General features: G+C 40.6%; 1 protein-coding gene across 3 annotated transcripts; it reads left to right on the forward strand.

Annotated features, from left to right (window-relative positions):
* The first annotated feature begins 1,809 nt into the window (after positions 1–1,809).
* On the forward strand, positions 1,810–13,559 carry rbm26 (RNA binding motif protein 26). Of its 3 annotated transcripts, XR_012947606.1 has the most exons (23): positions 1,810–2,293; positions 2,514–2,632; positions 2,755–2,873; positions 2,995–3,086; positions 3,178–3,446; positions 3,882–4,160; positions 4,319–4,561; positions 5,561–5,701; positions 5,815–5,955; positions 6,171–6,279; positions 6,405–6,561; positions 6,876–7,067; positions 7,735–7,836; positions 7,941–8,012; positions 8,144–8,242; positions 8,363–8,437; positions 9,695–9,862; positions 10,116–10,220; positions 10,368–10,571; positions 11,373–11,459; positions 11,715–11,828; positions 12,337–13,218; positions 13,391–13,559. XR_012947606.1 is itself a non-coding variant. In XM_076077721.1 (22 exons), exons 1-22 carry the CDS (start codon positions 2,235–2,237, stop codon positions 12,427–12,429), a joined length of 3,039 nt encoding a protein of 1,012 aa, XP_075933836.1. In that variant the 5' UTR covers positions 1,810–2,234; the 3' UTR covers positions 12,430–13,559. The 3 variants fall into 3 exon arrangements, 2 of the variants coding, with proteins under 2 accessions (XP_075933836.1, XP_075933837.1); XM_076077721.1 differs by having other exon boundaries at positions 12,337–13,559; XM_076077722.1 differs by having other exon boundaries at positions 7,738–7,836; positions 12,337–13,559.
* Positions 13,560–14,238: the final 679 nt, after the last annotated feature.

The raw sequence follows: 14,238 nt of genomic DNA on the forward strand, positions 1-14,238 counted from the left end.
ATCATTACATACAAATAGTGTTTATAGCAGTTTTTTCACGTTCAATTGTGGGAAAGTGGCAGAAATATGACTTTATGACAGATATATAATATGTATGCAATACCCCTAATCTGACTTTATTCCTTATACAACGTGAACAATGGCAAATTAATTATACTTAGTGCTCAGACCTCTTATCTGTGTTATTGTTGCATTGAATAAACACGTGCAATACACTTCCGTGCACTACCATGTACACGTTCTTACATTATCCAACTTTAAGGCCCAATCCCAATGTCCCCCCTAAAGCCTCAAACCCTGAACCCTCAAGGATTTACTGACGTCACCTGTTACATGGTTGAGTGTGATATTTTTCACTCCCTGATTTAAACGTCTTCCAGGCTCTTTCCTCGCAAGATGAGAGGTACCTTCAGATGATCTATTTACTTGTTTTTGTCAAAACAGCTGTAATGACAAAATCAAATATTTGATGAATGAATAAGAAAATATCCTCTGATTTCATGTGATTCTTTCTGTGTAAATTTAATTTGCCAGGCTGAACACACGTGAGCCGTCCTCTTTGTTTACCTTTTTTAACGTCTCCATGCGTCCACTGGTAACCCGTGTTTAACGTCACATTGCAATGATTTGTGGGTAATTCCCTGAGGCAAAGTCTGCATCTAATGCTGACTTACAGAAAGTGTTCATAAAGGGCTCAAAATGTCTGCGAGAGAGCCCTCAAATACTGGATGAGTTGACAGTCTGTAAAACGTTCAAATCCGGGAGTAAAAAGCATAAAATAAATACTCACAATTGTACATGGTATTTTTTGATATGGTAACGTGATATGTTGCAGCAAAGTGCTGTCCCATTCGTATTTACAACATTTCAAGCCCTTATAGTGGGACATTGGGATTGGGCCTGGGATTGGCTTGATAATGCAAATTGACTAAGTCGAGAGCCGAAAACGGAGAGAGCTCTCCTTGAAAGTAAAAGTTACGCATTTCCAAACGTGTTTGCTCCAGCGAGCAATTTAAGGAGGGCTAAATTAAATAAATAAACAAATAGCCGAGATAAACACAATATATAACCGTTATTAAGTCATATTTCTGCCACTTTACCACAACTGATCCTGGATGAATTTGCCAATGGGCGAACAATGGAATTATTTGTATGTAATGACTCATAAAATGATATATTTAATTATTTAACAATGGCTTCTTAAACTATTTGGGTAAATGTTACAGGCTATAGTGTTGAGAGTACGGTGAGTCTGACTGTAGAATGAGTAGATTTACTTTCAACTTTGATTTTAAGATGGCTCTGTTGTCAGACAATAACGCCACTAAGCTATCCGATGCTAAATCCTTCAAGTTGATTTACTGTTCGCACTTTTAATTATTCTAGATAAAATAAATAAATAAAAATAATTTTGCTGGATAATCCTCAGGCCTGTATAAAACAAAAATGATTCTACCGTTATTTATAGAGTACTACCATAGCAACACTTGTCTCCATATGAAAGGAATAGGGTATGTTTCTAATTATTATTCGTTCATGTTTATCTTTGCACTTTCATGTGACCCTTTCTCTGTAGCTTTGGCAATGAATACAGACCATGTCCTGAGTAAGTCTGTTACATTTCTTGCATTTGTTGTAATCAACTAGAAATTAATATTTTGCTACATCTAGTGACACATTTGCTATATGGCTTGAAGTGATGTGGAGCTACTGACAGTATGCAGATGTTCCAGACGAGAGCATCTCTAAAGATCAACTGTTGTCTGGTACTGCATGTTCCTCTCGCGATACGTTGCCGAGGAGAACACAAGCGGAAGTAAATAGTCGCCATGGCATGTTAGCTAGTGAGAGGGGATAAAGTAGCAAGTTCAGCGTGGGTGCTCCACTGAGTTAAACGGATAAAAAAACATTTACAACCTTCAGGGTTAGTTGGTTGGATGTTGAGAAACAAAAGACTCACCACGTCTGCGTCTCTATTAAAATACGTTACGAGAGTCGAGTAATCGTTCAGCACGTTTGAGGCCTGGAAAGACGCATACTAGCGTAGTTAAGCTAGCCAACGTTAACGCGGCTGTTCAGCTAACGGCGTTTGTAGCACAGCAGCACAGCCAAAGACCACTGAAGTGGTTAGTTTCACCAGCTAATGTCGGCTATCCTATTGAACAGATAAGTAGCGTCACCCAAGCTAGCGTTGACCCTGGCCGTGGTGGAGGGAAAGTTCGGCTGGATTTAAAATGATCATTGAAAACCTCGATGCCTTGAAAACATGGCTGTCTGAAACCCTCGAGCCCATGTAAGTAACGTTAGCTATTAGCGACTCAGCTGTTCCCTCAACTCAGCGTTAGCCATTGTAGCTGAGTCTGAGTTACACTAGCTAATGTTAGAAACACACACACGCTATCATGAAGGTGTCATAGATTACTGATGGTCTTGTGCATTTCTTGGCTATTTGTCATGTATACAGTATTTTTTGTGATCGTTTTTCTTATCCCTTTTTCTCTGAACAATTCCAGCTGTGATGCAGACCCATCTGCCCTTGCCAAGTATGTTGTTGCTTTGGTGAAGAAAGACAAAAGTGAAAAGGAACTTAAAGCCCTGTGTATAGACCAGTTGGATGTATTTCTCCAGAAAGGTATTTAATCCCCCTGCTTCTTGAAAGTTGTACTTGGCAAGCCTTGTTTCATTTGACACGTGTGTTGCTATTTGTTTGTGGATTAATATATCATCTTTGATTGCGCTATTACCTTCTTCCAGAGACCCAGCCATTTGTGGATAAGCTGTTTGAAGCCATTAACAACAAAAACTACCTCCCGCAGCCAGATCAACCATCCTCTCTGGTCAAAGTTGAGAAGGATGAGCTGAAAAAAGATGAGGTAATTATGAGGGAATAATTTAAAGTGTAATGTTATTCTGTCATATGTGCACTTTCATTCATGTCAGTGGCCATCTTAGATAGAACAAGTTTAGTTGAAGTTACTCTTTTTCTTTGGTCAGACAAACCGCGAAGACGAACGGGAGAAGAAGTTTCCTCGGAGAGTGAATCACAGCCCACCCCAATCAAGTTCTCGTTACAGCAGAGATATCAGGTGTGTGCAACTGCCTGTTTCAACTTTGTCTTTCAGCACATATTCACTTTTAATAACTAATTTCCATGTTTTTGTTTACCCAAACTTTTAGGAGAGGAGATGATCGTAAGAGAGACGACCGCTCCAGGAAGAGGGAATATGACCGCATCCCACCACGGAGGGACTCGTACCGCGATCGCTACAATCGCAGGAGAGGCCGCAGTCGGAGTTACAGTCGGAGCCGCAGCCGCAGTTGGAGCAAGGATCACATCCGAGACCGCGACAGAGAGAGGGATCGCGACAGAGAGAGGGGGGACAGGGATCGAGAGCGCAGCAAGAGCCGGTCACACAGCAGAACTCGGTCTAGAAGCAGGAGTAGAGGTAAGAAGGATCAACCAACAGGATCACTTTGTGCCAGTTTGAACCATTGTTTTTCTATCGAGGGAGCAAAGACACCAAAACCTGGATTTTGAAACGCTATTCTTCTGAATCTTGCAGTCTGCTCAAAGTTCACCCCATTTGAACTATGATCATTGTTTGTTGCTGACCTTTCAAAGTGTTTCCAGTCAGATTACAGCCGACTAAGAAGCTTCTTTAAAAAAATGGTGGTTTTCATAATTTGTGTAATTTAATATTTGTGTGTGTTGAGTTTTCTTTTGAGAATTAATTTATTGGTCTCCGTTATATTTTAGATCAACTTAAGGATATCAACCATGAAAACATGTTTTAACGTGTACGTCTAGTTTCGCAATGGTATACATACCATAGTGACAGTTATTTTACTAATAAACATTGATTTTCTTTGTCCATTTGCAGAACGGGATTCTGGAAAGTTGAAGTTTGATCATGATCGAGTGGACAGGCCGGAGAGTGGTGACTGTTTCACCCCAGCAGCCCTCGTCCCCACTGCAACCACTTCACACTTCCCTGTGCCAACACTGAGCAGCACCATTACAGTCATTGCCCCCACACACCATCACAGCAACAATACCACTGAGAGTTGGTCCGACTTCCGCCCTGGGCACCCTGTGGATCGTGGCCTTTTTAATAGAGGACCACCCCCTCAACAGAGGAAGCGATGCCGTGACTATGATGGTAAGTAGGCTAAAATTTTAATATTTATTTGGATAATAAAAGATATTTGAATATGAAAATTTCAATTAGATGGGTAAAAAAGGCAGCACTAGTGCGGCTGTCTGCTTCGCGTAGTTCTGTGTGTTTGATGTTCTGCATGCGTCTGTTATCTCTTCCAGAAAAGGGCTTCTGCATGAGAGGGGACATGTGTCCTTTCGACCATGGAAGTGACCCAGTTGTAGTGGAGGATGTCAATTTGCCCAACATGCTGCCCTTCCAACCTCCACCAATCCCAGGTGTAGACCCACCTCCGCCCCCAGGCCTCCCACCACCACCACCTCTTATGAACCCCCCACCCGTGAACCTGCGGCCCCCTGTGCCCCCACCAGGGGCCCTCCCACCCAGCCTTCCACCTGTTGCAGGTAGGAGTTCAGACATTTCTCTGAATTGTGAAGTGTAAATAAAGGAATATGTCCGGCGAGGTGTCACAAAGTAATGGACTTTGCGGAGGCAACCTCCACGTCGTCCATTCATTTCTGATAATAGAAACGTAGAAGAGCATTATTCTACTCACACCATGGTCAACATTGCAACCAAAATCTAAACATTTTTCTCCAGCCATTCTGCTGCGGGTTTGCTAATATCTGGAACATTCATTACCATCCCATAAGGTTCTTTTGCAATTTAAACAATTCTCACTGTTCCAGGAAGTAGTACGGACCGTAGGTATGACTTGGCTAAGGGAGATATTTTAAGCCTGCTCAGATCACAGAACCCTTTAGTCTCAGCTACAAGCCAGACAGTTAGCGTTATGCTACCAAGATTCAAAGTCAATAACACTGGGTACGGTTGACAAACGGTAAATATAATTTTTCATATAATGTTTTCATTTAATGTGGCCAGCTCATTAATTTAGACTGGTCAACTGTTTAACCGGAACAACTTAGTCGGTGTCCATTATCAGGAATTAATAAACACACTGCAGCCGATAAGAAATGAGTATTCGCCCAGACTGTGATATAATTAATAATGTCATTATTTCTTTATTAAATATAAGGGCACCATAACTTGGTAGTGTATATTCTCCAGGGTTGTGTCCCGTCGCCTCTCCTTTATTCATTGTGTACTAACGATTGTCTTTCTCACCCTCACTGATGACACTGCTGTGACGAGTCTGGTCTCTTGTAATGATCTGGTGTTGCTCTCTAAAATGTAGGCGATGTTTGTGTTCTGCAAAAACACAGATGAGGTTCAGCTCTTAGTTATCAAAGTGAGAACAGCGCTGTTGCGGTGCACCAGCATTCCCGAGAACTTATTTTTCATGGTGCAACGGCTGCTCCCGGGGAAAATTGTTTAACTTTTGAAACTCTGAGGAACACACCGCCACCTTACAAATACGGTTTAACTCTTATCTAACACAGGTCCTCCTCCTCCGCTTCCTCCTCTGCAACCGTCGGGCATGGATGCTCCTCCCAATTCCATGACCAGCTCTGTTCCCACCATTGTCACCTCTGGGATGCGCTCCTCACTTCCCCAGCCCCCAGTGCCTCGCTTCTCCTCTGGTAATGGTCGTTTGTTTTGAATTCGCAAATTTAATTTTGTATTTATAAATGACTTGTACTGTGCCCTTAACTTGCTGTTTTACGAGTTAAAGTACCCTCCCTCTGCTGACTAGACAACTATGAGACCGATGTGTATAATCCCGAGGCTCCCAGCATCACCAATACCTCCAGGCCGATCTACCGCCATCGGGTCAATGCCCAGAGACCCAACCTGATTGGCCTCACAATGGGGGAAGTGGACCAGCCACCAAGAGGTATTGTTCACATGAGCTGGACCATTTAAGCTTTGAATAGATTGTCTTAAAACCTGCATGTACTTTCTATCCTACCATTAGCATGCTTAGCACTTTGACCAGCAGTCAGTACATACTACTGTATTTGTGTTTAAACGTCTTGCCGTAGAGTTTTGATCTCTTTTTGAATGAGGTGCACTGTAGCCCGAAAAACTGACCTGTTTGTGTCTCACCAGACAAGATCCCGAACAACAGCATGCGGATCGTTATGGAATCTGATTTGAGGAAGAGACCACCAGTCGCTCATGATGGAGGCCTACCCTTGAAGAAACCTTGGTTTGAGAAGTAAGACATCTTTCTGTGTTATTAAAATAAATGCTGCCTCTAAACCCCGTGGTTAATCACGATTGGCAGAGATTTGTTTAATACCACCCTCATTGAATTGTTCAACAATTCTCTTCTCTGCACAGACCCAACTTTAGCAAACCCAACCACCAGGGCTACCACAACAGAGTCCCATTCTCTCCCAACGCCAAACTGCTGGTTCGTCAAATTCCTCCCGAGCTCAACAACATCAGCAAACTCAATGAACATTTCAGCAAGTTTGGTACCATCGTCAACCTACAGGTCAGTCTTTATGTGGTGCAATATATATGAAAACCAAAGCTTTGATGGTTAGTAGCCAATATATGATAGTAAAATAATATTTTGATTATTTGTAACAATAAAATATAATAAACAAAATGTAGTTACTGTGCAGTACAATAGGTAACTGATATGTGAACAATGTCTTAGATTAAAACTGGTATCAAAAGGTTAAACCATTTAAAACAGTATTGATATTTGACACACATGGAAATGTTAATGGATGAAGTTTTACATAGTGTAGTGTCTATATTTAATCTTTTTATTTTTTATTTTTTATTTTTTTAAATATACAGGTGGCCTACCAGAATGACCCAGAGGGGGCACTGATCCAGTTTGCCTCCCCACACGAGGCCAAGCGGGCTATGCAAAGCACAGAGGCTGTTCTCAACAACCGCTTCATCAGGGTGCACTGGTTTCGTGATGATGGGAGTGACGGCCAGGGCCAGTCTGACTCGCAGCAGCACCCTCTGCCACAGCCAAACATGGTAAAAGTTCATTACATCCGTCACTCATAACATGTGGTTGTGTTGTCAAACTATTGTTAGTATTTATCTGACTCAAATTTTCCACTAAGAGTAAATATCTTGAAATAAGATGCACTTGGGAGTGAACATGTTGACTCCATGTGATTGTTAAAATAAGTTGTTACAGATAAATAGAATTTTAAGAGACTAAATTAGTTCTTTAAGATTAAGTCTTGCCGTTTTAAAGAGTCTTTGCAATGAAGCTGGCAGTTCTGGGAAGATTGAACAGTTTGCTGGGGTATTGCACATCATACAGTATTAGCGCATTAGCCAACGTGGAAGTGCCAAAAAGTGCAGTTCCTCAAATGGCTAATGGAGTCAATCCCCATTAAACCCCATGTTAAGACGCTCAACACCTCGGCATTGGTCCTTTTTGGCTTTCACATTTTGTCACTTGGAAGAAGCTGTTCCATTAATGCCGGTGCAACCTCCACGTTCAGTTAAAGTACAGAGAACGTCTCACAGAGTCTCTCTCGGAGTCGTAGGAAGGCAGTGAATGAAGTAGATGTTACAGAGGCACCTTAAGTTAACATTAAACATCTTGATTGTTGTCTGACACTGGCTATGTTAAAATACACTCGTGCATTAATCCAGAGATAATGTGATTAACATCTCCGTTGTCATTCAGCAGGCCTCAGACTCGTCTCTTAAGCAGTCTGTCAAAGATCGCCTCGGACCCCTGCTCAATGCCAACTCTGAGCTCTCACAAGATTCCAGTGTAGCCTCTCAGGTGTGTGTGGCTGTGTGTGTTTTTTTTTTTTTTCACATATATACCAGTCAAAAATCTGTAGACGGTGTGTATAATCCTTTTTCGATGTTTTTCCCAATTTGCAGCAGAATCCCTGTAAGGTGTCAGTGAAGGACCGTTTGGGTTTCTCTGCCAAACCAGCAGCTCCTGTTGAAAAAGTAAGCGTTGTCACTGTTCAGAATTACTATTTCTACTACTTCTCTTTCAAATTGTCTAAATATTATGTGCTGTTGTCTGTCGTCGTCGTCCCCCCCCTTTTATTTATTTTTTTATATTTTTATTTTTTAAGGTATTTTCGACATCCATGGGCCTCACAAAGACTGTATACAATCCTGAAGCCCTGAAGGCAGCCCAGAAAACCTCCGAGGAGGCCCTGAAGAAGAAACGGGTGAGAAGAGGGATGGTGGGATATGGGGAGTGGACACAGATATTAGAATTAAAGCCACAAAACACCTTGGGATTCTCCTACTAAGGCAGTACATAATCATTCCCATAATTCCTTTCACAGGAAGCTCTAAGACTACAGCAGGATGTAAGGAAAAAGAAGCAGGAAATATTGGAGAAGCACATTGAGACACAGAAGGTAAGATCATTCGGAGCAGAGGTCTGTGGCTTGTACATTCAAGTGTCTTTATCGCATGTTTGCTTTTAGAGTCTGCAACCTCGCTATGCAAAACAAATGTCAGTGTGTGAGCTGTGAAAGAGGTCTGACTCACAGCTGAAGCAACATGAGTCAGTGGACTCTGCTTTAGTTTGTTTGTGTAGAGAGCGTAGTGTGGGATCTGGGACTCATTTTCTGTGTGATATCTGTGAAAAGGTTGAAGATCGGGTGTCAACATGCAATATCCGGGGCCTAGAGTTTTAGATTTGAAAATAGATAACAGTGTGTCTATGGTGAGGCGGAGCATTATGACCTAAATCTTCTATCCCGATTTAAGGTCATTTCATACCTCTAACAATATGTACCACAATATAGCATGTTTTCTGGTAATTAGATGGTGATAACATGGTCTATATGAGTTAACCACATGGTAAAGCCTATTTTTGTATTGTCATGTGTGAATTAAATACTTGACAAAAGAAAAGTACTGAGAATATTCTCATGTTATTGAGAACTTTAGTGCAAAATGAACACAGGAGATCAAAGTGAAATTCCTGGCATATATCTTATTTAAACAGGCCTGGTCTGTTTACATAATATAATGATTTATAAGTACGCATCTTGGTCTGAATGAAGTGTATATAGCCTAAGTAGGTTGGCTGCAGAGTTTTTTTTTAAAATTTTTAAATTTTTTTAATTTTTAATTTTTTTCTTCTGTTCTGGATTTAGACCAGCTTTGTTTACATTCGCTGTCATTGCAAGGTGCATGTAAGGACATGTAGTGTGATGGCTTCAAAAAATATTTATTTACTATCTGGGGGAGCCGAGTCTGAAAAATATTCTTGCGCATTCTTCTTAACTGTCTTGTAGCAAGAATGTGGCTGTATATGTATGTAGGTATACAGCCATGATAAACGTGTTTGCATTCATTTATTTGACCTACTTTAAAGGCTATTTGTCTGGCAACAGTAGGTCTAGTGTGCCACATGCACGGTTTAGAGACCAAGGGAGGAACAAGCGTTTAAAAAGTTCAAAACATAAGCGTATTGGATGTTCTTTATGGCTTTGAAAGTTGTACTTGTAAAATTATCCATATTTTCATAAGGATATCAAATCTTACCCTGTCTCCTATCCGGTGTGACTTGTGGCTGTCGGTGTTGTTTTATAAATATTCAAATACTCTGTTGGAATCGGCGCAAACAATTTGTAATTCTGTTTTTCTGCTTCCCTCCCCTGCAGCTCCTGATATCCAAACTTGAGAAGAACAAAACAATGAAGGCAGAGGACAAAGCCAAGATCATGGAAACGTTAATGATGTTGACTAAGAGCATCACCAAACTTCAAGAGGAGATAAAGGGAATCTCAGGCACCAACAACCATCTACGCATAGCCAAGAGCAGAGCACAGGTAGTGCTTTCACCCACCTAGTGCCATCCATGCAACACAAACACTAAACTCTGCAGATAACACCCCATAGATTGTGCTATTCTTGTGATCGGGTTTGCATCTCCTCCCCTTGTAAGTAGTCGTACACAGCATATGCTTCCTTGCTTTGAAGGACAACTGGATTTTCAGTTTTTCAGTTCATCCTTGTTCCCTTTGACTTACTACTTCCGACTTGCAAAGTTGTCTTTCCTGATGTTGATTAAAATGTGTTCAGGCACAGAAGGAGCTGCTGGACACAGAGCTGGACCTGTACAAGAAGACCACGGCCGGAGAGGACACGGCTCTGTTGAAGATCAAGTACACGCAGCTGCAAATTGAGGTATTTACTTCATCTCGAAAGACAACACTTCCCCCTCAAACTTTAGAGTTTCATCTCCACAACTTAAATTCTGTGTTTCATGACATCGGACAGATATTTGTGCTCTATTTAAGTTATTTTTTATTTATTTTATTTTTTTTTACCCAGGCGGCTAGAAGGGGAATTCTGTCACCAGGACGAGGCCGGGGGGGCCACGCTCGGGGCCGTGGTGCTCACAGGGCCCGGGGAAGGGGCTCCAGAGGACGGGGAAGAGGTGTGTCCCTGCATGCAGTCGTGGACCATCGACCACGAGCGATGGAGATTTTTGGATTCTCTGAGGCAGACCATGTAGACCTGCTGCCACACTTTGCTGTAAGTCGGCCTATAACGACATTACTGAGAAAAGGAGATTTGATATCTACAGTTAACCAGTAAGACATGTTTGATGGAAGATGTGGGAGATAAGAGGACTGTGTTAAAGGGCATCGCTGGTGTAACCGTTGAGGGGGGTGGACATTCAGCGCATGACAAATACAGCTTTCAGCTGTTCTCACGTCCTTACTTTGGATTAAGGCTGTGTGTAGTGTGGTTGAAGAGAAATAAAGTACAAGTAATAAAAACAACAACATATAGTCCAAAAATCTAAATTTTCACGTTAATATAATGGGACTATTACCCCAAAGTGATACCACCAATACGGATTTCAGGAAAAATAATATAGAAGTAAGTTGTTTACATATTCCCAAACCTATATTTTTTTGTAGTTTTAATATGAATTATGATCCATTGCATAAACAATAATACCATGTGCATTGAATTATAACTTTTTCTCAGTTGGGCAAAAATAACCAACAGTGTCCTCTGGTGGTTACAACTGCACAGTGCAACTGACCGCCTATGGTGCATCGACATGCAACGTTCTCTAATGTGTACTGATTCATCTCAGCCCCGCCTCCACACACACACACAACACAACACACACACACACACACACACACACACACACACTTTGTTTTGAGAAACAGTGGGAATGAAGTAAAGCGGCTGCAGTATTTAAAGCATCCGGTTTGGTAATTGGAAAGAGAACATGCAGAAGATCAGTTTTCAATAATTTACACAGGAATGAGTTAGTTTGTAAAATAACCCAAATGTTGTGTGTTCATAATTTTGAAGCAATTTGGAGAGATAGAAGATTGCCGGATTGATGAAAACAACCTGTCTGCAGTCATCACTTACAAGACGAGGGCAGAGGCAGAACAGGTGAGTCAACTATCAGCCGTGCAGCAAACTCTAGAATATTCTGTCGTTTCTTTTCTAATTCAGCACCTTGAAATTCCAACAGTGGAAATGATTTCCAGTATTTTGACTTTTATTATTGGGGACTTTGCTCCAGCTGGAGCACCAAAGTCTCCTTGCGATTTTGATTAATTTGATTATTTCCACAATTCTTGATGTACCCTTTTCACCTAATTTAAAACTTGTAACCACTCATGTCTGTGTTTTGACCACCTGTAGGCGGCTCTTCATGGAGTGAGGTTCAACAACCAGACTTTGCGTCTGGCCTGGCACAAGGCTGTCGCGACTCTCAGAACTGCGGATGCCGATGAGGCAGAACCAGAGGAGGATGAGGTTTGTGGACATTTCTCATTTAGTGTATTTACGTTTGTCTTTTATAGCACCTATGGCAGCTGATCGGGTCTGCTGATTCTGCGTAAGGTTTAATATATAAATGATGAACCTTAAGGAGAGGGATCAGGCAGGATCGGTCTTACTTCAAGTGCTACCATTGATCCTTGAATACAACTCCTGGATGTTCTCTGCTCAGATATATATGGGGGAACCTTATTCCGTTCCTATTTCTTGTTGCGTTACATTTTGAGAACACAAGAGGGAGCCATTACACATTACAGCAAGGATGGTCTTTACGTGGCTTTTTCATTGCCACTCATACTTTCATGAATCTGTCTGTCTGCAACATCATACTCTCAAGCTGAGAATTTAGTCACTCCCAAGACCTTTTTTAAATCCATGGTGCTAGGAGAGTAATGATGATGCTCAAAATAACAGGTCTTTCCACTTTAAATGGCCTTTCCTTCACTTTTTAAGTGCATTAATGTCAGTATTTTTATTTTATCAGTACCCGGAGGAGTCTCTGAGTGACGATGCATTGCTGCAGGATGACGATGAGGAGGAAGAAGACGACAACGAGCCTCGCTCTTGGCGCAGATGAAGATTGGTTGGACGCTCCTCCCTGGTTTCACTGGTTTGGAAGACGAGCAGCCATCCAGAGAAATTTGAAAGATTTCAATGCCTGTTCATAAACCAACAAGGCACATTTTACATTGGCTAGACTTTTTTTTCCCACTCAAATGTGTAACTAGCAGAAGAACCATGTACGAGTTTTATTATTTTTAATGTGTATACCAGATGCAACAATGGTGAATTTTTTTTAATGCTCTTAATGTAGAAATTGTACTTTTCTTTTATTTTTATTTTTATTTTTTTTTTGTTATTTCGGTTCACAAAACAATAATTAGTCTGGACATGTGAAAGCTGATCACACCTTTTTGAACTCTGTTTAAGAAAACAAAAACCTGTGTTGTAATTTAATTGAGTAACCGACTGTAGCTTTTGCAGAATAGTATTAGGTTGACAGGTTTAAATGCTCGTGTAAATATTTTATGTCTGGAATCAAATGATTTGTATGAAAGCTTGGCTTCTCAGTACTTGGCTTAACTTTGGATTGTACAAAAAATAAAGAATTGAAATGGTCTGAAAACATCCTGCCAAAAAAAAACAAGAAAAGAAAAAAAAACTAAATGCTATGGCAGTGAAAAAATACCACTCCTAAAAGAGCTGAAAAAAGACCATTTCAAAAAACAAAAAAAACTTCCTCTTCCCCTAAAGAGCAAACGTCCTACAACATTCCTACTTCTATCAATTCTATCACTTTCTTTTTTTTTTTCTTCCTTTGGATCGGTAAGGTAACATAAGAAATTGCATTGATTCCCATGCCAAGGTAAGAACATGACATAATGTGATTGTATATTTTGCTAAATCTATATTTTTACAAATAAAAATTTGTAATTTGTTCTTCCTGCGTAGCTTTAAAACAAATCTTCATAGCTTGTCTAAAATAGATCTAACTAGAAATACAACAACTAAGAACATTTGTGTTCTTTTTGTTACAGGAGGCGTCTCTGCAGTATCCAGCGACAACTCTTCTTTCTTCAAGAGGCTGCAACATCTTGGAATGTCATTTTGTATTTACTGCAACACTATTTGTCTTTAAACTTTGTGCTGATGTATAAAACATATTTTTATTTCTGAAATATCTATAAATGTTTCTCACATATTGTTTATTTTGTGTGACAAATGCCTGCTTTCATCTTGAGCCGACTGATTGAACATGATTTTCTACATTTTGACAAAGTTTGAAAACGTTCTCTCCCAGAAAACTTGGCCAACATCTAAAAAAATTTGAATTCAGCTTTTTCTTAAGTACTTTCTATATCACAAGTATCGTACTTAAGAAGTATGGTTAGCGATATCGTTCCTCGGCTTCATTAAAACATAAAAGACTACTTTTACTTTAATAAATCAGATATTTATTGTACCACCTGGCCGACTAGCTTAGTGACGCACATTAAACGCACCCATGATGCTCATGATAAATCCTTCAGTGGGGACTTCTGTCTTACTTTGGAACCTTTGCCCTCCGTGAGGTATGTGAGGGGTTTCTGCTGTTTGTGACAATAATCCTTGATATGATTAAAGCCTCGTTCAGCCCAGTGTTTGGTTGCTCAGTGCAGTTGGACAGAGAGGCTGAGTGGACGGCATATATTGTGCTTCTGGAACGTTTAAGCAGAGACGTTAAACCTGGAGCAGATTTAGGACTACTTCATGGTGCACAAGATTCCCAGAATTTCAAAAATATTAGTCAGCCAATAACCTCTACCAAATTTAAACAAGTCCATATTTCATTGAAATACGTGACACTGTCAATATGTCAGTATTTGAATCCTCATTTGACCAACTC

Source organism: Anarhichas minor, unplaced genomic scaffold, assembly GCF_050575085.1.
Source record: "Anarhichas minor isolate MPS153535 unplaced genomic scaffold, ASM5057508v1 ptg000062l, whole genome shotgun sequence".
Lineage (NCBI taxonomy): Eukaryota > Metazoa > Chordata > Actinopteri > Perciformes > Anarhichadidae > Anarhichas > Anarhichas minor.